We start from the raw sequence: 25,225 nt of genomic DNA, 5'->3' as shown, positions 1-25,225 counted from the left end.
AGACCATTAAGGAGCAGGCTAGGGATTTTGTATGGGGATGTGCATCACACGGGGCAGCACTCTGCACGGTGTCTTCAGCTAGCATGGCAGTAAAGATGGGCCCTTAAACACATGTTCTGACTCACAAACCTCCCTCCGTCTTTCTTGCTCAAAGGAGGTGGAGAGGATGGGATGGCAACAACTGTCAGTGAATTGCTACCCATCCCCATTAGCTCAGCTTCTCTGGAACATGAGAGGAGCAAAGCACATACTCTGCTCATCCCACACCTCTCTTTTCATGCCTGTCTTGGTGATGGAGAAGGCAGCTGAATTTATTTCCACAAATATGAATGAAGAAGGAGACCAGACAGAGAGAAGAGCAAGGTTCTTACTTCCACATATGAGCTCATTGTTCACATCAGAGGGAAAACCAAGCCCTCCATTTGCTCAGTTCCCTCCCTCACCTTTTCTTTAAGCAGCTCTGTTTCTAAGAATAATTCCCTCTAGTGTGTGGATGAAAGTGTGAAATTCCACGTTACTGGGTCACCTCACACATTAAATATAATCTCCTGTCACATGGAGTATCGGGAATGAAGAAGATTTTGTCCTCTGCCTAAATTTTCCTTTCTTTCTTCCTATAACACTATTCCGTGCCTAACAGGCTGAGCTTATTACCTTACAGAAATGGAGATCTTCTTCCATCGATAGTGACCTACTTTACCAACAGAGCAGACAATCCTATATAAATTTTCACTGTTGAGTCACTGAGAAATATGCCTTACGATGCAGTATTGCTTCATTAAGAAATTTCAGAGAGTATAATTTACTTTCACGAGGTAAGTATCTAGGCTTATTTGTAGTACTGAAATTGTGTCATAAGATGTTCTGGGGGAGAGAAGGCTGACATACAAACAAGAGCAAGATCAACATGTAATTCATACAGAAAACAAAAGCTAAAATATCTCAAAGAAACTTGGCTTGTTCTGTGTTTATATTTCCTCCTGTCACTCTGACTGCTTTCCCTGCACGTTCAGCCCAGAGGTGAGAAACATCGCTCAGCTCTAGCATGACGGGCTCCAGTTGTAGTATGCTGTGGGACAGAGGAGCTGCCATCACATAGACAGTATAAGCTGTAATGAGAGCCACAGAGATGACAGAGCTGATGCTCAGACCACACATCTCTATAGATCATTGGGTTGATATACATGAAGTTCACATGCAACTCTGTCTCCACTTGGCAGGACACCGTAATAACAAGATAGATTCATTCCTGCTTCCGTGGGCTTTCAGATCTCAAGAAACCATTAAGAGTGTCACCCTCTATAACACTGCACCATTTTTAACTTTTTACTGGGAGCTCATGCCTCCTCTCTGAGCCCAGGAGCTGTGCTAGGACTCTTGTCTCCAGGGTAACCATGCTAAACTAAGACAGTGTTCCTGCTTTTTTCTGAGCCTTGGCTAGATTTTTCCAAGCAGCTGCTGGTTAAAGAAGCAGCATTTTGTTCAGTCTTACTTGGATAAGCAGCCCTGCTCTTTTCAGGCCCTTAACCAATTCAGGATTTTCAAAAGTCTCCATGCACCAAGACCTGACAAGAAAGATGCTCAAATGTGAGGAAGCTGGACAGAAATAGCATCCCTGGCAGCCACAAGTCAGTGACAAGAAGAGTGAGCGACCAACTTCACTTGAATCACCTTTTTCCAAATAGACTTAACAAAAATACTCTCATACACAAATGTACAGGCTTCTGCTGTGAGCTGTTTTTATCTGTGAACAAGTTTCTGGATAAAATACATAAAGAAGCACTTGGAACAGACACAGTATCTGAATGATTTAAACACTCTGCCATAGTCATAATCTCTGGGGTTTTTTTTTGATTCTCTCTGAACAGGAGCCACTTCTGGTACAGAGGCAGAAGGTGCACTCCTCAAATCCAAGAGCCTGCAACCTCTCTCATTGAGGAGGGATAGCCTTTAACTCAAACTAGCACGAAAATGGAACCCATCTCTTCCCCATTTAGGGTAACATCTCCAAGCTTCCGAGCACAAACAGTCCACTGGCAAAGTTGAAGCAGGCAGACCCTTCCACTTGGAATTCACATGGGGAAAAGTGATTCAGTGGGCATCTCCAGAGCAAACCTATACAGTCCTGCTCACAAAGGGGCAGGCAAAGAAATGCCAGAACACTGCACTTTTTTTAGATCTGTGTAAGAAACAGGTCAGCAGCTCTTCAGTCATGGGCAGAACAGAACAGTTCTTGATATGTCAAAGGTAAAATCGTACACTATTCTCCAGGAAACAAAGCTGAAGAATTAGGTATTTGCAGAATTACAGTATTACAAGGCTTAGCTGACAGCTGAGAAGGTATTTCCAGCATCTGAACTTATGTATCCAACAGTTATACTCTTTACACCCAAGTACTGGATTCTTTCCCTTAAGATTTTGGGATATAGCTGTGGGTTTTTGAGAACAAAGACCATATGTGCCACACTCTGCATTACGCAGAAGTTAGTTTTCCCACACCAGCACTCCAGAAACATCAAAGAACAAATCCTGGGTAATATTGACTCTTTTATCAATTGTTTTTGGTTACTCCTCTTATGAGACTGAACAGGATGAGAGAAAGGGCAGCTGTTGCATCAAATCCTAGTTCTCTGTTAGCCTGGATTTCCTGATAAACATTCGAGTTTCCCTTCCATGGTTGGACAGGGCAAGCTTGCTGCAGTTTCACCATAGACTGTAAGAGTACCTGTAAATAATATAAGATAATTTATCAAGAGCTTGCTACCAAAGAAGATCATCCTGATCCACAGTGGTGCTAGATATGGCAGACAAGAGTACTATTACATTGCTAAGTGAGAGCTTTTAACTTTCATGGTGCAACTTTCTACAAGCTCCAGGCCCAAGCAACAGTGCAAGGAGCAGCATTTTGGAGAAGACCTGAAATCAGCACAGCCCATTTCAAGCCACCAACCAGAACAAAGATCAAAGCAAGCTCCAACTTCTCACTGTAGGCAACAGAGAAGAGCTCATGCTGCTGCACAAAAGCAGCTTAGAAGGAGCATGCCACTCCACACTTCCAGCGGCAACACCTCCACCCTCCTCCTGGTTTGCACCCTCACTCTCCAGGAGCAAGGCAGCCTGCTACCTCTTACCCTTGATTTTTATATGCCAGCAGGAGCTTCTGGGGAGGAATGCTGAAAAGCCTAATTGCCAGCAGCTGCAAGGCCTCTGGCTGCTGGAGATAGGCTTTTAACCTCCACACTGCCAGGTGGTCAGTGGGGAATGTCCATTTGTCTTGACATCTTCAGCAGAAAAGTGGTTGCTATGACATGACCCTGGTAGCCATTTCCTGCCTAATTATATCATGAAAAAAAAAAAAAAGAAAAAACCCCCAAACATACAGGATATTAAATCCCAGCATTTGTTTATGCGCTGTATCTGGGGTAAGCCTATTCTTCGTTTCCAAAACATTTCCTAATGACAGAATGCTGACGCTGTGCTGTCACAGACCCTCCTCACGAGCTGGACAGGAAAGTTCCAGTACTGCACCAAATCTGGGAGTAAGGGTCTTGGTCAGCTCTCAGAACGAATTAATACTTGTATAGCAGGTTTTCAGGTTTGTTACGGCTTTCTTGAGTGCATAAAGAGTTATTTTCACACTTTTCCATCTAGAAGTGAATTGTCTAGAATTTCTTCCTTAACTCCCTCAAAAGGATTAAACTGAGCTTATTATATTTATTTTCAGGACAATATGTGCATCTAATTGTGCTTCACTGTAAACCTCTCACGAAAAACCCATTTAATGTAAAAACTTGTGCATTGAAATTCAGGGTAAGAGTTTGATTACTTCAGACTGAAGAACACTAAGTTAAAGCCACTCCTAAGAGAATAATTACTTAACTCTAACAGAGATTTAGTGTTTATTTCTAGTTCTGCAAATAGCTTTGCTGCTTTTTTTTTTCATTTAGAAATTCCAACAGAAAGCAATGGACTGTGCCCTCCAACTATATACAGTAGACTGAGAATCTGTAAGTACAATATATCAAGTACTACATCATTGTGTGGTTACATTTTCATGTGCATATAATATAAATCTGGCAGCAGTCAAAGTTATGGCTCTACTTGCAGTCTAACAGGAACATAGATTCTTAGAAATGAATCATAAAGGTCTATTTCCTATTTGCTGAATTAATAGATTTTATTTAAACTAATAAAAGACGATAAATTCACCCACAAAAGGAGGCAGAAGAAATCAAAGGACTTGGTGAGACTTCTCCTCAATGCTCTGAGCATCCTGACTGCCCTCTCTTTCTGGTTTCTTCAGTCTGTTTAGTAAGCCAGTTCAGAATAACCTTTGGCATAACATGAATGAATTTCAGTATAATGTCACTCTTTATGAACTGATTGAGGCTTCAGGTCAGCAGCAAGACCACTGGTGCTATGAGTTTGGCAGGAGCCCTGGCATAGTTATTGCCGTCTCCCCCTGCCCCACTGGATGGTCCCATCTCTGTACTTGGCTGTGTGCTGAACAGCAAACAGGGAACTGAGAAGGGTGAGAAATAAGAAAAAAGGTATAAATGTTTGGGATAGTGCTCTGATCTTGTTCAAAACATGATCCCACTGAGCAAGAAAGAGAAGCTGTGGAAGATGGGAAGTACTATCTGAAAAGACACTGTTTTGCATCCCTGTTAATCTGGTCATGGAATGGATGATTTTTTTGTGAATGCAAAAAGCCAGGTTAGGTGTAGGCCAAAATTGTATATAGTCTGATTTGACCTTGTTTCTCAAAGGGATATTAAGGTATTAGGCAAAAAGAACACTAAAGTTGCATTTTGTTCATTTTCTTACTTTCTCTGTGTATTACAACCGGAGGCTACATGCACTGTCTAAAACCCACAGACTCTTGCCATGTACCCTTGTGCCTGGAATAGAAACACTTCTATAAACCAGATATTTGAAAAAAAAAACATGTCCCTCCATTGAAAAATGGTCTTTGACAAAGTTACAGAATTATTACGGTTGTAAAAGACAAACTTTAAGATCATTAAGACCATCCACTCACCTCACATTGCCAAACCAATCACTAAACTAAACCATACCACTCAGTACATCATCTATGTGTCTTTTGAACATCTCTAGGGATGGTGACTCCACCACCTTCCTGGGCAGCCCCTTTCAGTGATAACCATCTCAGTGAAAAACCTTTTCCTAATATCCAATCTAAACCTCCACTGTTGCAACCTGAACCCATTTCCTTGTGTCCTATAATTCATTACTAGAGATATTGACCCCCACTTCACTACAACTCCCCTTCAGGTAGTTGTAGAGAGTGATCGTATCTCCCCTCAGCCTCCTCTTCTCTAGGCTAAACACCCCCAGCTCCTTCAGCTGCTCCTCATAAGACTTGTTTTCTAAACCCTTCACCAGCTTTGTTGCCTGTCTCTGGGCGTGCTCCAGCACCTCAGTGTCCTTGTTATTCTTGTAGTGAGAGACCCAGAACTGAATACAGTATTCAACCTGCGGCCTCACCAGCGCTGAGTACAGGGGGACAATCACTTCCTTGGCCCTGCTGGTCACACTATTTTTGATATAAGCCAAGATGCCATTGGCCTTCTTGCCCACCTGGGCACACTGCTGGCTCATATTCAACCAGCTATGGATTAACACCCCCTGTAGTGTTGCCTGAGGTTGTTTGGCCCAAGTGCAGGACCTGGCACCTGGTGTTCTAACTTCAAGCGATTGGCCTCAGCCCATCACTTCAGCCTGTCCAGGTCCCTCTGAAGAGCCTTTCTGCCTTCATACAATCAAGCAGATTGACACTCCTACTCAGCTTGGTGTCATCAGCAAATTTATTGAGGGTGCACTCCATCTCCTCATCCAGGTTGTTGATAAAGATGTTAAACAGAACAGTCCCCAACACTGAGCCCTGGGAAACACCACTTGTGACCAGCCATCTGCTGGATTTAACTCCATTCACTACCATTTTCTGGGCCAAGCCATCCAACCAGTTTTCCAAACCTGTATATGCAGTCCTGAAAACTTCAGCCATACATTCTCTTACATTTCTCTAAAATACCATTTTAAATGTAAAAACTTGCATTTTGTTCATTTCTAAACACCTATGATTGATTCCTTTTTTTTTTAACGCTGGTTATTTTAGGATCTCGTAATTCTGACAGCACTTGGAACAAAGGAAATAAACACACTAATACTGCTGCTAAATCACCCAAGACCATAAAAATTTAATCAGAACATTACCTGCCAAGAAAAATAGGTTTGACCAAATCACTCAGTATAGTCTGTTCCAGTGCTGTAGCTTCAAAAAGTATCAATCCCTAGCAAACGGGAAGGACTTCATTCTTGTATGAGATTCAGAAGCCTGATGTACTTTAAATATTAAATAGTTGTTGCAACACTATAGAGGTCTTTCATCCCATGGTCTCAAGTGTGTCCAGTCAGGATGAAGCTGTGCTTTGAAAAACCAAAACTTTGATAGGAAACCGGTGAATCTATACCTAGCTCCCAATGGTGTCTCAGAATAAAGCATCTGCATAGCAAATTTGGAGACACTTGGTGAAAATTCATGGAATTTTTTCACTTGGGCATTTGATTCTCTCTATATATGTGCTACAGATCAAGAGTACAAATATGTGGACTTCTCAATGACCCATGATACCAGGCAAGGCATGGAGAGGTTCCAGATGGTGTCTTTTATCAACCAGTATTCTCACATCAAATGGAGTGTGTCAGACACTCAGTGATCAGCAGGTAACACTCTGGTAGAGTTCTGCTGAAGCACCTTAAACTACACCAGTGTAAATGCCAGTATGCATCCCAAATCGCATCCTCAGTTTCAGAAAGGTGTTTCCAGTGCTTTCTGGTCAACTGTGTGATCTATTACAGTAAGTGTGAAAAATTATGCTATATTGCCTGGGTTTTACGTAAGACTTAAAGAAAAGTAGAAGAAAGTTCAAAAAAAGCCCCTCAGACTAGTTGAAAATGTAGTAATTAGCTGCCAGCAACATGAGGCTGAGAAGAATCAGGTTTTCACTTCAAAATGTCTTTTTCTTAGTAGGGTAGAACACATAGAAAAATCCACAATTTTCTTTCTTGCTCCCAAAACATTATCCTAGTATTTTGTTTTAGTGAGGGAAAAAAACTTTCCTGCTGTGAGTCTGTTTCTTAACATAATTTGGGCATGAAATTAAAAAAAAAAATTACTTATACATCCTTAGTTCAAACCTGCACACTTCTTGGGTGTTGTTATAGCAATATGTGAGTGCTCCAAAACTCTAATGTATTTTTTTTTCCTATTTCTGCAGCATCTGGAGATAATTTACAGGTGGAAGATTGGGAAAGAAGGTAGATTCAGTCATTTGCCTGAGGTATGCTGGAATGATGTGGCTAAGCTGGGCACAAAAGACAGATTTTCTTCAGTATTAGGACCACCAACATAGATTGTTTTGGACGTTGTTAAACAACCCCAAATCTCAGTATTGTTCTTTGCTGCAGTCAAAGGCATTAGAGCAGCTCACATGAAACACAGCCACACTAACAGGTGTTAACACAGCCATTAACAGGTTAATGTTTATTAACCTGTTAGCATATCAGAAGATACATCAGATTTCTTCTCTATACAAACATTCCATTGCTAAAAAGGACTTGCGGCTTCTACATTACTTCATTCTATGAAAAGCATGAAAATTGAAATCTCTGGAATTAAGTGCAAAACTAGAGAGCTAACCATGGAACGTCATCCATTAGTGACACAAAGTGATGTTTTACATACCAGAATAACATGGTCCTCTTGATACCACCTTTATGTCTTTCTGATGCTTACAAGCAGCTCTCCTGAGAAAACATTCATTTTGGTAAGTGTCTCCATTTGATCCACAAACGGGAATATAGTTTGTGTGACACTGAAAAAGAAATTATAAAGTAACTCAGTCATGTGATTGTCCTCAACCGCACATTAATATACAGGAAGATAGTTGTGTAAATACAATTACTAGCAATAACTTGTAACCCTGTTCACTAAAGGAAGATTTAAAATATATTAGTTTCCCACTATCACTATATGTATCTTTTCAGAAAACTGAAATTATAGTCCAACTCTGTATGGACTGAACATAGGAATTCAGTAGGAAAGATTAAAAACACAAAATAACTATGGTGGGAGTTAGTAATGGCTAGAGAGAATATGACAAGCATCTAGAAGTATTTGAAGGATAAACATTGAGAAAGGAGAAAATTTCAAGATAACACAAGTATGTATAACTAGGCACAAGGGGATGAAAAGGAAAACTTAAAGCAAATAGTGTTCAAGGGGAGATTCGCTCATCTTTTCGGTCATAGAATGATCTTTAAAGGGAAAACAATTAAATTCATGAGCATCATGAATCTATTTCACTTGGTCAACAACTATGATAATGCTTCTGCATTGCTATACTAAAAAAATTTAACCTCAAATTCAGTTGTATTGGTACGATTAATTAAAAGAAAAGAATAAAGGAAAATTTATCATTCAGAATAGCTTTGGCAGGAGCCACCTGTATTATTCTATTTTGTTACATTCTAAGAAAGATGGATGATGCAACTCTTGTATGTATAACGTACACTAAACAGCTAGGGAACACAATGAGACCACCCTGAGACGGAGATCCAAACCTCACTTCACTGCATGGAAAAGGAATGTTCAGGGCTACAATGATAACTGTAATTCCAGACACCCTTTGGATCTTCAAAACCCTAAGGCAAAAAAACCCCAAACAACAAGAAGCATGGAACAAATAGCCAAGCTAGACACCAAATTTCTTTACCATATAAATTATATGATTAAACGAGTTTAGTCCAACCAATGAGAGCTCACACCAAAATAGCAACATCAGTTAAGCTTAACTGTGCCCAAAGGACAAGAGTTTCTTCTCCAAATTCCAAATGACAGTCTCTGCCACAACAGTTTATTTGTGCTTTGGCATACACAAACCCCATAATACTCAATTTTTAAACCAGAAATTTTTAAAGTAATTATTCTCCTTCCTTTGTCATCCTGCCGTAGATGACCAATTGAAAATGAACTATACATGCACGGACAGAAATAAATCATGCTGCCAGCTGCAAAAATTGTTTTTAAGGCTTTTGTGATACTTTCCCACAGTGAGTAGCTCTCAGACATTCAACCACAGCCATCAGTCTTGTCTCATCTCATTTTGAACAGTCACTTCTAGGGAATGATTCAACAGGCGTTGAATTGGAGGGGACAACACTTTCCAATAGATAAGTCTCTATTTTATCTTAAAGATGTTGTGTGATGTTTGAAGTTGCAGTTTTCTCTGCCAAGGAAAGAAAATGAGAGGCAGCGTGACTCCTTTTTCGCAGTTGCCTTTGACATATTGGTGTAGAGCAGCCAAAAGTTGCCATGAAAACTCTCCTTTCTCATGAAAATTCTCCTTTAGGAATAGAGTTGTTTTCTTGTGAGGAAATCCTCTAACTGCTCGAGTGACCAAAAGGGAAAGCATCACTTCATGAACAAGATCTGCTCTGCACAGTGTCCTATGGGAAAATCCATCCGGGCTCCATTTGATGCAGCATGATTGCAGGGTGCTCAGCATCTGAACGGATGTAAGGTTTACTCGCTATCTGTATTCTTTTCTTATTCTGTTTCATTAAAGCTATTGTCTTATTAAACCATTTTATGCCAAGCCTTTCTTACTGAGAAGGAAAAAGAGACTTGCACTGTCTCTCTCTCACCTCTCCTCTCTTCTCTCCAATAGTGCAAAATACACTCACTAAGTGTTGATCAGTTTTTAATTTAGGTCAAGACAGAGAGAGTCTTCAATGTGTTCCGAGAGGCTACAGCTTGCAGAGCTCTAGCTGCCATGACATTATAGCTGTTTCAATGACAATGCTGAAATTTGGCAGCCATTCATCTCCAAACGGTATCCTAGGAGGAAAAGCTCCAAGCTCATATTTAATGTTTTAGAAGACCAAACAGTTTAAAAATGCTGTCAGGCCAGTAATGGTGGCAGCTGATGAAGAGGAAGGAGTGGTGATGTCTGGAAAGGAACTGAAATCTCTAAGCATCTTCCTCAATGAAGGACTGTTTGTGCCAGCCTGTGCCTTATTTTAGGAGTGGCTGCGAATGGTTGTGCCCCTTTGCTCCCCAAAATGCCCTGCTGTCAGTCAGCCAGGGGAGCCACAGGCTATGGCCTCAACCCAGCAGCAGTTGCCCTCCAGCAGCAAAATTCTCACCTGACCAGTACTCAGACCTGAGACCATTTTAATAAGGCAACTCTCTCGCTAGTATGCATTCTCCTAAATACTGCAGTTCTAAGAGTGTAAGAAATGCCTCGCTGGATAGGACCAGTGGTGCATTTATCCACGTGCTCTGTCCCAGCTGTGGGGAATGGGAAGTGCACTATAGGGAGAATAGGCTTATCATGTGGGCTGGCTCCTTGTTTAGTCATAAAATTTACCACCTATAGAAAATAAAAGAAACCCTTGCTTAGTCTAGGGTTGGATTTCTTTTCCTTTTTTAAAAAATCACTACTGGATTTTTATGTTCTTATTTTTCATAAAGAAAAGTTACAGAGTTAAATCATAGAATCGAGTTGGAGGCCTGTGGCCAGTGGAGTTCCAAAGGGATTGGTTCTGGGGCCAGTCTTGTTCAACATCTTCATGAATGACCTGGATGAGGGGACAGAGTTTACCCACAGCAAGTTTACTGATGACACCAAACTGGGAGAACCCCAGAAGGCTGTGCTGCCATTCAGTGGGATCTTGACCGCCTTGAGATTTGGGCAGAGAGGAACCTCATGAGGTTCAACAAGGACAAGTGCAGAGTCCTGCATCTGGGAAGGAACAACCCCATGCACCAGTACAGGCTGGGGGTCAAACTGCTGAAGAGCAGCTCTGCAGAGAGACCTGGGAGTCCTGATTGATAATAAACTAAATATGAGCCAGCAATGTGCCCTCATGGCCAAGAAGGCCAATGGCATCCTGGGATGCATCAAGAAGAGTGTGGCCAGCAGGTCAAGGGAGGTTCTGCTCCCCCTCTACTCTGCCCTGGTGAGGCCTCATCTGGAGTCCTGTGTCCAGTTCTGGGCTCCTCAGCTCAAGAGGGACAGGGAAGTGCTGGAGAGAGTCTAGTGCAGTGTCACCAAGATGATCAGGGGACTGGAACATCTTTCATATGAGGAAAGGCTGCAGGAACTGGGGCTGTTTAGTCTGGAGAAGAGGAGATTGAGGGATGATCTTATTAACATTTCTAAATATCTAAAGGGTGGGTGTCAGGAGGTTGGGACATTCCTTTTTTTCTATAGTAGATAGTAACAGGACAAGGGGTAATGGGATGAAACTGGAACACAAAAAGTTCCACTTAAACATAAGAAAAAACTCTTTCACTATGAGAGTGACGGAGCAGTGGCACAGGCTGCCCAGAGAGGTTGTGGAGTCTCCTTCCTTGGAGGTCTTCAAGATCTGCCTGGACATGTTCCTATGCAACCTGATCTAGGTGACCCTGCTTCTGCAGGGGGTTTGGACTAGATGATCTCTAAAAGTCCCTTCCAACCCCTACCATTCTATGATTATGAAAGCTGAGGAATAAATCTCTTCCCCTAAGAATTTTTTCACCCAATAAGATCTCATTCTTCTTACAAGACATAAGCTGCAAGATGCCCTCAGTATAGGTACCCACTTGACACTGAACATCACTACACTGAAAGTCAACTCTTAACCAGTGGAATACAAAACTAGTATAAGATCACACACACACTGTTGCTACTCTCATTTGCCTTGGTATGCTATTTATTGAAAACAGAACACATGATTATTTTTAGAACACTGAAGGATAGCCCCCCTCCAAGGTTGGTTGATAACCTGCCCCTTCTTCCAGTTTTACTGCAAGCCTCATAATATTTAATAAATTCGTCCTAGCTATCAATTGTAAAAAGAAAGAACCTCGGTATTCTCTTTTCTCTAAAATAGTCAGGAAGAGAAGGGCAGGAAGGACTGAAATGACAGTTATAAAAACTGTAACCTAAGGGCTCAAAAACCAATGAAGCAAAATTGAATTTGCAATTTACTACTTTTTAGAAGTTCAGAGGATCTTTTTAATCAAATTTCCTTTATTTTTTTCCCGAGTGGGATTAATTCACTGTTTTCCTCTACAAACTTTATGATTACCAGTGATCCCATTATTATCTGATTTTCAAAATGCTTTACAATTTTCTAGGGTCTACTGTACCACATTTGGCTACCAGCAGAGCGGGGAAGAATCATGATAAGTACTGCATTTAAATTTTAAAGCTGGTAATTGTGTCAATGCTTGTAGACCCTGCTCTGGGTCACCTTCCCTCCCATCTTGGGCAGGATGAGGCAAAGGGAAGAAGCAGAGAGTGGATGTCACCCGGTGCTCCTGATCTCTACTCATGCAAGTGGCAGGTGGCAGATGTCTGGCACATGTGGTGGCCCTATGTTTTCCCCAAATCATTCTGTGCTGCCAGCCGGTATATCGAAGCCATGTGGGGAACAAACATGATGCCACATTCTCTACTGGGTCCCTGACCACACCGCAGCAAAGTTCAGTCACATGCTATCCGAATCAGTGCCATTAAGAAAGGAGCCTATGGTCAGACTATGTAAGCCTGTTGATGAGTTACATTTTTAAGGCAGTGATTCTCTAAGTACACCTGAAAGATAGCTCAGAAATGGCAAATGAGAAGTGAGCAGCCCTTACCTGGAACTGACACGCACATTTCATGCCATCGCCCTCTTCCATGCACACTCCTCCGTATTTACATGACGATTCATCACACACTCTTACGTCAGATTCCCTTACATTTAACTCTGTGAAAAAATAGGAAAAGGAGACAGAAAAGAAATTGTGAAATTCACAAGTATGGGGAGTGTCTTGTCCTCAAACCCACTCATCCCCTCTGCTGCCCTTCCCCCATACAGAAACCAAAGGAAAAAAGTCAGAGCTGTTCCCTGGGATGCCCTGCCTTGGCTCTGTCCTGTTCCCTAGAGCTAAGTCCTGCTCCCCAGAGGTAGCTTCACTTGGCTGGCACAATGCCTATGGTTAAATGCTGCTTCACCACACAGACACAGAGTAGGCACATGTTTACACTGCCCAAATTACCTTTCACGCTCCCCCTCTGCCAAGGATGTCCCCAGTACATAAGCTTCCTCTGCAGAGATTGCATCTAGCAGGAGTCAGGACCTTTACACAAGCCATGACCTGTGTTTCTCACTGACTACCTCTTTTTTTGCCTTACTTGCCACAAAGGTCCTGAAGAAGAAAAGCTAAAACATCAGAATTTCTCTGGCTGGTTTTCCAGTCCCTGTCCTGCCCACACTCTTATCTTTCAAACTAAAAATAAACCAAAGTGTGTTTAAACTATTTCAATTTGCTTGCACTGTAGGAGTCAGAGTAATGAACCAGAGCCCTCTGTCTTAGCTGCTGCTTAAAAATGTGGAGCACAAACGCAGCTCCTGTCTCAGCAAGCTCACAGCAGTACAGCTGGCAAACCGACTTGCATAGCACAGGGAAACCAAGGGCATGTACACTTCAGCTGCATTGGCACTAGCTCTAGCACAAAGGTTGCTTGAATGCCTTCAGGATTTTTTGGGCATCACATGCAAGGGTAGTTTTAAAGGTGAATAAATATACCATTTTGAAATCAGTATTTGATTAGAACTATAAATAGGAGAGAGAGAAGAGGAGAGGAGAGGAGAGGAGAGGAGAGGAGAGGAGAGGAGAGGAGAGGAGAGGAGAGGAGAGGAGAGGAGAGGAGAGGAGAGAAGAGAAGAGAAGAGAAGAGAAGAGAAGAGAAGAGAAGAGAAGAGAAGAGAAGAGAAGAGAAGAGAAGAGAAGAGAAGAGAAGAGAAGAGAAGAGAAGAGAAGAGAAGAGAAGAGAAGAGAAGAGAAGAGAAGAGAAGAGAAGAGAAGAGAAGAGAAGAGAAGAGAAGAGAAGAGAAGAGAAGAGGAGAGAAGAGAAGAGAAGACCAGTGGGTAAAAGAGATGGCCATTGCTAGCCTGAATGTGACCTCATCAGGCTGCGTGGGAACAGTGCTGTTACTATCGATTGCCATGAAAAGGTGAAATTAACACCAAGGGTTCTGGAAAATCCCCTGACATTGTTTAAGGCAGCACTGATATTAGACGATATCATTCAAAGCTGTCTGTGCTTCAGTCTGAGTCAGAAACCTCCAGGACTCTAATAGCAATATGACCCACTAAAGAGATTCATTGACAGTGGCATGATTTAAAAGAATGTCTGTGACTTTTAATAAGCAAGCCCTATCCAGATAATTGGCTTAGAGAAAGCATTGAATACCAGAGATTCAGAAATGGGGAAAGGTAGGTCAAAGGCAGAAGAAAATAATGCTCACTGCCACTTACAGTCTTAACTAAGCAGTTACTCTACCGCCCACAGCAGTGTCAGAATTTGGTATGATAGTGACAGACACCCAGGAACACTGCTCCTGTGAGTTTACATAACATTACACACCCACACACAGAGTTTATATAATAAATATTTAATTATAAAATAATTTCTGTAATAAATTATGCTGTGTGTCATACACTTTTACAATTCATATAGCGGAATTACGTATTTTTTCATAGCACTGAAGTTACAGGATTACAGCTCAATGGAAGGCCGAGTTACAATCTGCATATTTTGTCAACTGTGTGGAAAAAAAGTGGGAAAAAAACACTGATTTTCTTTTCTCCTGTATGTCCATTGTTCCCAAAGGCACACATGAGGAGGGCAATGTGCATAACGCCGGGCAGTGTTATTCTTAATGTCACCATTTATCAAGCGTAACTGCTGCGTTGTAGGGACCGAGTTCACGTGACAGAACATTGAGGCTTTTCAACTTAGCATGTTTATAACTCGCTCCTGAAGCAAACATGCATTTCTTTCTCCTCGTCAAGATCTGTTCCATGAAGATGAACCAACCAGAAAGATAAATTAAGGGGAAATGATTGTCATGTCTGAAAGAAGGATCCCTTTAGGGCTTTCCCCCCAGTATCTGTGTCCCCCAATGTGAAGAGGGCAGGTGATTGCCCAGGAAGGCTCCTCTTCACCATGGTGGAGGGGCAAGGGACCTAATTTTCTTCGTGGTAGAAGGTTGCAGAGGATATGAGAAACAGTTCCCAGCTGGCAGTTGAGTATCCAGGCTGAACCCGAGATGGATTTTTCCTAACATAGCTATTGCTCTGGCTGCAAAAGTCACTGAGAAAGCGAAAGACTTCAGAATGAAACTGTAACAAGACACTTGAAGATAGGGGTTGGAAATCAGTCCTTGTGAGCTCCCCTCACCCCAGGAAACCAAGACTTCATTTAAAAAAAACTGCACAGGAGGAATGAAGATGACAGAAAGCACAGTATCTTAATGGTTGCTTAATTTTATGAGTGGACTGTCAGTCTTTCCACATAAATGATAAATACTGATTACAAGCATTTTTTGCATGAGATGAACTCTGAGCAGGGAAGGTCATTCAGAGATTAGGATCCAACATGATTTTCCAAAGCTATACAAAAGATAAGACACCCTGGTGACAGGCACTTGAACGTTGACAGATGAACTTTATTCTATGACAGGGTGTCATGAATCCCTGCTTCCATTCAGTGGCAAATTACAGCAGCAGCAAAATCAAGCCTCCGACGTGCACGTGATGACATCTGATGGAGTTGCAAGTACTGGGGGGTGTGGTCGCCAGAACAACTTCCACGTCTACAACATTCAGCTAAAAAATGAATAGATGAGGATGGATGTTAATAGAGAGATGTGAAGAGGACGGATGTCTCACATGTCTGAAATATACCCTCTCTTCAGTGGATTCCCCATAGAGAGAGAATTAAAATGAATTTTCTGCAATTATTTCCAGACGAACGGAATCATTATCATCATATGAGAGAACAGACTCATGAAAGGAGTAAGACTATGCAGCAAATGCTTTAGGGTAATATCTTATATGTTTCTTTAATGCCCATCGCATCTCATTTCCTAGACTTTTAGCAGGTATAAATAAGAGAAAGCCTCAGTGTGATTCATTACGTACGGCAAGAAGATGGTAAGTAGTAATCCATCAACTCCCGGGAGAAAATATAATTAGCGCAATTAAATCAGGCTTCCAAATTTATGGTAAAATTAATCTCCAAAGACCTGAAATGAGGTATTAAAAATGATTTGCTAGTATCTGCTCAGCCAATACTCTTCCTGGTGGTGTGAGGGCTGACCGGCACAGAGCAGCTTGCAGGAATTTGGCTGCAAAGACTCACGTCAAGGCCTTTGGGATTTTTTTTTTTCCTCTATTTTGAAATGAATTCACCTTGTGATAATTTGATAACACCACTAAAAATGAGGAAAGCCTCCTCCATTTCAACTCCTTTCAGGCAATTTGAAATACAGCTTGATACAAGTAGCTGGAGATTGGTTTTTTGCCTGTGACCTCAAAATGCATTGCTCTGAGGCATGAACCTTATAAGCTAAATTACACGTGTCAAAACTCTGAACCTGAAGACAAAATCAGATTTGTAGGTTTAAGTACATCAAACATGTTGCTTCCATCTGGATACCTCGAGAATAAAATAAAATCAAAGATGAGCAAATCTGGTAACTTTGTAAGCAATTTGTTTTTTCAAAACTCACGTTTCTCTTGGGGCTGGCAATAGAACATAGTAATGATGAATGGATATAAGGAACAAAAAAATGCATTTCCCATGTGGAATTGAGTGGGTGGATTTAGTAGAAGTGTTGCCTGTTTTAGCCTTCTCAGATATTTCAGCTTTGCCTGGGAAACATCTTTTCTGCCTGCCTGCCTGCCTGTTTTCTGCTTCCTATGGATAAGACCACACCAGGGTAGTGATGGGATCTCACCCCTTTTCCTCTTGACCTATGGGTTTGGCACAAGGTGGTGAGCAGCTTGTGCCATTCACACTAGAGTGAAAAGGCATGGCAGTACAGGGTACCTCACTGCTGCTTTTCTGTCCTCCAAAACCCCCAAACTGTATCAATTGTAAATGGGTCAACATCAGCTTGGGAAAGGGCTCAGAAATTATCTTTTGTGAGGGTACGTTAGGGACATTACGACTGAGTAAGAAGAAAGACAATATCTGATGAGCAGAAAACTTATAACCTACTCTGTTTTAGGGGTCAGCCTTATGATTCTGGATTGGCTTAGTCAAATCATTGGCTTTTTGGAGGAGGGAGGGGTTGGCAAACTAATTAGGAACAATTGAGAACTTAATGGGGGGGGAAGTTACAAAGAAACCTTTCCCTTTAGGATTATAAAGCTGAGGTGCTCACATGACAAGGATAGTAATAAACTGTGTCTTAAATCTAACTTGAATAAAAATTCACCTGCAAGTCACACTCTTCGCACCAAAACAAAGATGATACCCAGAGACAGGCCTATGCTCCCATTGTTTCCAAGCACTTGAACCATGAAGGTGAGTTTGAGAAGCACAGGTAAAGAAAATCACTGCAAAAAAGATTCCCCAGACAATTTTGGATGCCCCTGGGATGTCGCTGCTCACCTCCCTCTGTCAGATCAGAACTAAACAGCACAACTCTCCTGTAGATCCTATCAGTTCTACACAGACATACAAGCATCCCAGCTGGTACTAGCTTAAGTCACTTCTGATTTCCATCATCTATAGTGATTTGACATTGGATTAGACACTTAGCTCACATGTCCACATCTACACATAAACATTTAGGTGTCTTCATCTATAAGCTCAGCCCCATCAAAGTGCACCCAATACAGCCATTCCTGCAGTAAGTCGTTCAAATGCTTACAGAGCTGTTGCACACAGGCTGTGGAGTTCCCATGTGTGATAGTTGTTCTCACATTGTCAATATTTGATGTGATATAGCATAAATTATTCCCCATTTCAGGCACTGGATACAAATCTCGCAGATAAATGCAAGTTATGGCCACATACAACAGAACTTCTATTTATTTCATTGCAGGATTTCAACTCCTCACTGATTCCTACTACATCAGTTTCCCTCCTTTGCTATTCTTTCTCTACAGCTGATCTCTTTCTCTACTTTCTTCAAAATATCAGAGTAACATTCAAGAAATCTACTACTGCTTTGAAGACTGAATAAAGGTGTGTAAGGGAAGAAATCTCTGAAGCAGCTGGGTCCCTTTGCAGAGCCACTGAAGAGGCAAGGACCAAGCCCTAGGACACGCTGAAAAGCAGTGTTCCCCCACCTGGCATTACATTACTCCAGCAGTGAGATTACCTATGAACAGCTTTTTTTTCTGGAGACTTTGTGGTTTCTTTTTAAGATAGTGAAACCATATGTTGGACTTCCTTCTTTGTACAGCAGATATCTGAAACAGCACGTACACACATACACGTCCAATCTCTGCAGGAGATGGGAAGCAAAGGTTGTTTGTATGGTGTACACAGGGTATTTTTATCTTCTACCAGCTTCAGTATCCCACATCCACCAGTGCTAACCTGACATCTCTTACCCCTACTTCTGTGCCCTGTTTCTGTGGCAAAAAGCAAAAATAAGAGCCAAACTCACCTAATGCATGCCAAACACTGAAGGTGAAACGTTGTTCCGCCTGCTTTTTGCCTCTACAGCAAAGATGGTTTATTTTAAAACAAGCCAGCACATATTGCTCAGACATGTACATGTACACAAATGGTTCTAGGGGAAAGGAAGCCTCGAGGCTCTGCATCAGTTTCTTTGCCACCAGCCACCAGTGCCATTTGAAAAAAGTATCTAGTATTTGTTCCTGCTTTTTCTTCCATCTCGTGTTCAAAAAAGCCCATTTCCCTGAGATATAACTAATCCAAGCAGAGAGTGAGGGAGTGGCTACTGCTACTTGTCCTTTGGTTGTGGAGGATGCCTGGCTTTAGCACTGCAACCAAAGGATTAAGTGCTGTTTCTTGCTTCATCACACTCAGAGCACAAAGTATTACTAAAGGATGGTGCCTTCAGAACAACGATCTTCCAAAACAAGTATGCATCATTGACAAAACCTGAAAATACCATTTGTTTGGTAGTTAATAAATAAACTCTACATTAGATTATCCATATGATTTTGTTGCCCCATCTTTTTCAGCAGTTGTGCATTATGAAAATCATCAGAATTTGCATTGCAAATTTTATGTCTGTTGAGTTTCTTCTCAGAAAAAGAGAACAGACAAGTTCCTCAAACAAAATTAGTAATTACTTGTCAAAATAAATAATACTAGTTTATGTCACACAAGTCAAAGCAAGACAGAATGGATCACACTATCTTGTTCATTGGAAAAGGTATGTTTTTCAGAAAAGAAAATGGACAGTAAGACAAACTACTGCAAAATGATTTAGAGATAAGGAAATGCCATTCAGACACTGCATAACCCCTTTGAAGATGGTTGTAGTCACTGATTTGAAGTGACATTTTAGCAAGAAGCAATTAATTAGAAAATTAAGAAGGTGGAGACTGTGGAGATTTGAAAGAGAAGAAGGAGGAAAAAGGCCAGAGAAGAAAAAGAGGAACATCAAAATATGTAACACAGGACAATCTAAACCAAATGGAAGTTTTAAATAACTAAAACAATCAAAACTAATTTAAATGTCTGTTCTGTGATATGGTATCGTTTTCTTTCACAGTTTAGAATTAGAAGAAAACAATTCACCAGAGTAGCCTAGAGGTTGTATGAAAAAGAAACAAAATTGTTAAAATTAAATTACCCTAAAAAACATGGAAAACTAATGGAATTAAGATAGTCCCAGTTATTTTTTTTAATTGGTCAACTAATGGGTGCCTTGGGTGGCTGATGGCAAATCTGCTGTCTTCAAAACAATTTTAAACAGTATTATAGGACTAGTAAAATCTATTTTGTTGTGTCTTAATACAATATTTAAAACTCAATTGTGCAGAAAAAAAAGCAGTAGTTTGGCTCTCGAGAACGCTCTACAAGTCAATAAAGCTTGAAATATTTCCTAAAACTACTTTTACAAGACTGCGTTAGCATTCGATGACTTAAGCGATGTTCAATTTGCCTAGGATGATTATACTTTTATATTTCTAGTCACTACAGTCTCCTTTTAGAAGAGAGAAAACCAGAACGGATACATGGTGCTAAAATAATTAGTATCCTTGCACACAACAGGAAAGCACAGCAAATTTAACAACTAGCACTCACACAGCAAGGTAACGAGATTGGCTTTGAACCCGAGAGTCTCCCACACTGAAATTATTCACATTACCAGTATGCCTCAGACTAACTCTATTAGGTGTGAAAAAAAGTAAGGGAAGTGTCATAGTGATGAGTATTTGGATGACAGTTCTGTCAAAATATTGGATTCAGCCCATGGCACATTTCTGTTTCCATCATGAGGGGGGAAAAAAAAAGTATTTGTAGAGAAAGTTGAGGCACTTCTTTTGTTATATGAAAAGCTTTGACAATATTTCAGAAATTATGTGTAATCTGTAGGTGAATATTTCAGCAAATGGTACAAAATGCCTAGCTGTGCAATTGGTTAGAGACAGGGAAAGATGCAGCAAGCACCTGAAATTATTTTCTCTCTCATAAACACTTTTGTGTAAAGGTTAGGAGGTACAGCAATCTGGCCTTCAGGACAGAAATCTGTCGTGTTTTCCTGCTAGCAGCTATCCAGGACACCAACTTCAAAACTTGCTTACACAGCGTAATCTGTTTTACTACAAAACAATTATTGAGTGAGACTATGCAAGCCTGTTATAAAGCAGTTAATATGTCACTGCATATTTTTACATAAAATTAAAGTAAGCCATCAGAAAAGAAATACGCTCATGTAGCATATTTACGGCAAGCTTGGTTGCAACATCTATTAGCAATTCTTAGTTTCTAAGGAAACCAAGGCTATGCAAGAGCAGCAGCTCTTCAAATGTGTCTCTGTCAGTTTCTTCCAATAACTTTTACACTCCGTGGGCAAATCCAGCCAAATTTGACAGTGAGAGAGGCGTGAGAAAATGAACTTTCTACAAGTTCAGGAAAAGTTAGTGGTTGCTTGGAGGAGTCCAATGTCATGCTCATTGGAGGAACTGAGGGAAGTGTACATTGGGGCAAGGCTCATGTGACAAAATCACGATCACACACAATATGTTTTTCTTTTCCCAAACACATGTAAAAGTGGCTGTTGACTCTTCCACTGATGACACTACTATGGTCCTTGCACACTGAGATCTGGAAATTTAGACTTGGATCACGTAAACACTTCTAAACACATGGACTTTTTTAGGATACTGAATAACTCATGCTGCTGAATGCTAATGCCTATACAAACGCATTCTGTTAGGACAACTTCAAAATCGTGTTCTTACACTTTGCCTGCCCTTTTCAACTAGTGGGACTCCTATGAAGTTCTTTATTTGCACAAATTATACTGTAAATTTCTGATAGTTGTGCAATTGGATTCAGCCCATGGCACATTTCTGTTTCCATCATGCCCTGATGGAAAAATAAATAATGAACATTATTTGTCCTTACACCCTTAATGCCTGCTTGCTCCCCCTCTCAGTCTGCAGAATAGATGGTAAAATATCTAAACCACTTCAAAGTGACTTGCTAAGGGTGTTATATCTCTCCTCTCCCCTGGCCTCCAAATTTGGGAGTTGTACTTGCTTTCCAGCATCACTGCCCATGTGAGAAAACAGGTAAGCATGCTGCTCCCATGGAAGTTACAGCCTTGGCTACTGAATCTTCATCCCGAAGAAATCTTTCGATGCCAATTACAAATCAAAGCGAACTGTTTAGACCTGTTCCTAAAGTAAATCTGACAGTTATGTCCCTAAACCTGCAAAGGAATGACAAGCTGTTCAAGCACTCTGAAACAACAGAGCTCATTTATACTCCTGAAAAACCTGATGGCCAAAGCAAAGCAAAGTCGTGGCAAACCTCAAGATCAAAGTAACTAGTTAGCTCCCATAAACACTGTAGGAAATTTCTTCTTTCATTTGTAGGTGACACACGTAACTCAAACTGATTCTAAATTGCAAAATAGTATTGTTAAAATTTTTATTGGATTCCTGCACAAAACTTGAAGGCATTGCCTTAGTTTAGGGAGCAGCTTGCCAGATTAAGAGCTGGAAAAGACATGTCATCCTTTCTTGAGTCCTCAGAATTACAGTGTTTTGTTACAGGAGGGGGTTGGATGGCTAATGGATCTACCTCGCCATGGTGCTAAAAGCCTAGTTCTTTCTGTTGTCTGCTACTCACTTCAGTTTCTTCTACAGCAGAAGAAAAACAAGCCCTGGTGTGAACAGTGCTCTGATGCAAACAAGATGCAGCGTTTCCATAACCATTTCAGTCATATTCCTTCCCTGATTATTGCCTTGAGAGCTCTGTGCTGCCATAAGAAAAAGGAGCTCTGGTCTATGAGAGCAATAGTAAGCAAAGTAGTAAAAGAGCCTGATCATAAGTTTTGTTGTTGTTCAAACAAGAGCTGATGCCAGCAGATGCCTGAGGACATACAAAGTGTGTGAGTTATTTACCACAAAGCCCAAGCATTTTCTCCATGTTCAAGGTCATGTCAACACATGCTTGACTTCAGTGCTCTGGATGTCCTAACGTGAGAGTCCAAGTCCTAACTTGGGCTGTGTATGTGCATGTACACTTTCCTTTGAGGAAAGTTATGGAAGTTGCTTGCATTCTTGCTGTTTGTTTTACTTCATTTAAAGGATATTCCAGGGCACTGGAAAATCAAAGGCAACTATAAATGCTACATTAACTTCATCACTTTCCTTCTCCGTTACTCTTCCTGTGGTTTCAGAGTCAGAGAGATGTTTAAAGAGCAGCTGAGTCTTGATCCTTCAGAACTCCACAGGCAACTGTGTTCACAGCTGTGAAACAGCCTCCCAGGTTATCAACTAATACTCTTAGGGATGTGTTGTCCTTCTGGGAGCCATTTTCTAGTGACTTACTTTGAAAGCTTTAAAACAAATTAAAAAATTATTGAAAAAAAATCAAAATCTGCCAAGGATAATGGAAAACACTAGAGGAAAACAACAGGCAATCACAGACCTTTGGGGATAAACCAATACAGCACTGACATACACCATCCAGCACAACTCAGGTTGTTACACACTCTGCATATTATGCAATTATAAACAATTGCCAAAAAAATATGTTCCATGGGAAAAAAAACCCAGAAACATTTTTAAAATGCAAAACAGATATATATATATACACACATTCCAAATCCAGTGTTTTCAGTAATAATATTTTCATTGTTGAGTAGTGACCTCTATGTGACTCACCTTTCACATTTCCATTTATCACAACATTTTTCATTTAGACTTTAAAAAGACAGAAAGAAAACTACCTGGAATGCAAAGTACTTTCATTTCTCAGCTACAAACCAATAAAAACTGGTGGCTTTTTGTGATTTTTCTAAAAAAAAAAACACCCCACACCTAAAGAACCCTATTTTCAAGAAAATGTTTTTTGATGAGGAATCACCCTATTTGAAACGGTGTTTTGCCATTCAGCATACATAATCTGAGGCTCCAATCCTATAAATGCCTGGGCAGATACTTAACCTTGAGTATCTGAATAAGCTAAATGAAACTGATGATGTGTAAGATTAAGAATGCTTTTAAGTGCCTGCAGGATCAAGGACACAAGCAGTTTTTTGAGGACTTGATTTTTATGCAAATAATAATTAACTGGACGAGAGCTTCTGTCTATTGGAGGCAAAGAGTTAGTGTGGAGAGATATTTGAAGGCACAATTTATTCCTCTCATTTGAAACCTTCTCTTAAAACCAGCAGAAAATATCTGACAAAAAGTTGACAGTATATTAATCTACTCTTAATTATTCAGTTTCTAAAGGGAAAGTGCTTCTGTTTGTAGGATGATTTCATAGCAGAAATCTAAAAAGTGGCCTCTAAATAGCTCACATTTTAAACATTACTCATCACTTCCAGTCATTATCATTAACAGCTGTGTGAAATATCATAATACCTAGAGGCTGCCATGAAGATCAGACACCCCTTCTGAAAGACACAGAGGAGAGCTAGTCATTACTTAAGAGTATAAGCAAAGAATTCATACAAACTGTGATAAAAAATAGCTATTACCTGTCAATTTCAGTGGATGAGGAAGAAAAGTATAATTTTTTTTTTATCCAAGGCTGCAACACAATGTCAAGGCAGGATGCCACAACAGAACTTGTCTCATTCCAATTGTTTTGCTACAAGGTTATCTTTCCTCACTTTGATTGCCTTCCCTTTAATAGAAATATTTTCCACATCACACCTAGAAAATCATTATGATCACCAAAAATGGAGCAGATACAAAAGATTTAGGGAGTATGTGTCGGTCAATTTAAACAGTAAGAGAAAAATGAATACTAACTCGCTAAGACTAATGCTAACTGAACAGCTATGCTGATGTATTAATGCAGACTACAGGATTCATTTGCAATATTCAAATAGGTGATAATTGCTTCTCAGAATTCAAACTGTGCTGCTGTGATAGAGCTTAATGCAGACAGAACCATGCAAACCTAGAAACGTGTCTCAGCCCTGCTTGGGGAAAACTCTTGTTCATTCAGAAACATAACGTTGTATGGGGTTAGCCCTTGAGCAGCAACACACGGGAAAATGGGAGAAGTTCAAACAACATTCTGGAGTGTGTTCTTCCCTAGGGAGGGTGAGACAGAGGGGTAAAGATGACAAATAAGGGGATAAGTTAGGCTCACATCAAACATGGATACCATTTTTGAGAAAGGAGACTGTCTTCATGAGGGTATGAGGTAAAGGATTTCTGCTCTGTCATTTTTTCCACTGTCTCACAGGTCTCACTCATGTGGTTTCCTCTGACAGTGCACCAGTTGTTAGTTTTCTAAGGGAAGCACCTCATCTCCTTCCATCTCTTTTCCAGTCACATGAGTCTTCCAGGACCCAATCCACTTCTTGGTTAAACCATAAGAAAAAACACTCCTGCAAGCCTCAACTATGACTGTAGCTCAAGGCTGCCTGAACATGGGAAGAAACCTGTGGGATCCAGAGCATCCTTCTGACATTTTCCAAAAATGCCAGCAAGTCACTTGTCATCTGAAGGTGACAGTGTAATAAAGGTTTTGAAAGCCTCATAAGATGTGGAAATTGTAAACCTGTCATATATCTTATTTCCAAATTTACAAAAGTGGAAGAGCCAGCCAAACTTACATGTGAATTTCTGAAAGTAAATTTCATCTATGTATAGCCTCTATGCTGTTGCAAACACAGAGAAAACAGA

The 25,225-nt window shown here is 40.6% G+C and overlaps 1 protein-coding gene across 1 annotated transcript in view; it reads right to left on the bottom strand.

Annotated features, from left to right (window-relative positions):
* Positions 1-25,225, bottom strand: part of TMEFF1 (transmembrane protein with EGF like and two follistatin like domains 1) — a 121,221-nt gene that overhangs the window by 39,138 nt on the left and 56,858 nt on the right. The window contains exons 2-3 of the mRNA XM_061995543.1: positions 12,716-12,825; positions 7,769-7,898 (exon numbers count right to left, since the gene is read on the bottom strand). Coding sequence (XP_061851527.1) covers positions 7,769-7,898; positions 12,716-12,825 — 240 coding nt within the window. The remainder of the gene's footprint in view (positions 1-7,768; positions 7,899-12,715; positions 12,826-25,225) is intronic.

Source organism: Colius striatus, chromosome 4, assembly GCF_028858725.1.
Source record: "Colius striatus isolate bColStr4 chromosome 4, bColStr4.1.hap1, whole genome shotgun sequence".
In the NCBI taxonomy this organism is placed as follows: Eukaryota; Metazoa; Chordata; class Aves; order Coliiformes; family Coliidae; genus Colius; species Colius striatus.
Note: the sequence above shows the minus strand (reverse complement) of the source record. Positions and strands in the feature narration are given on the sequence as shown.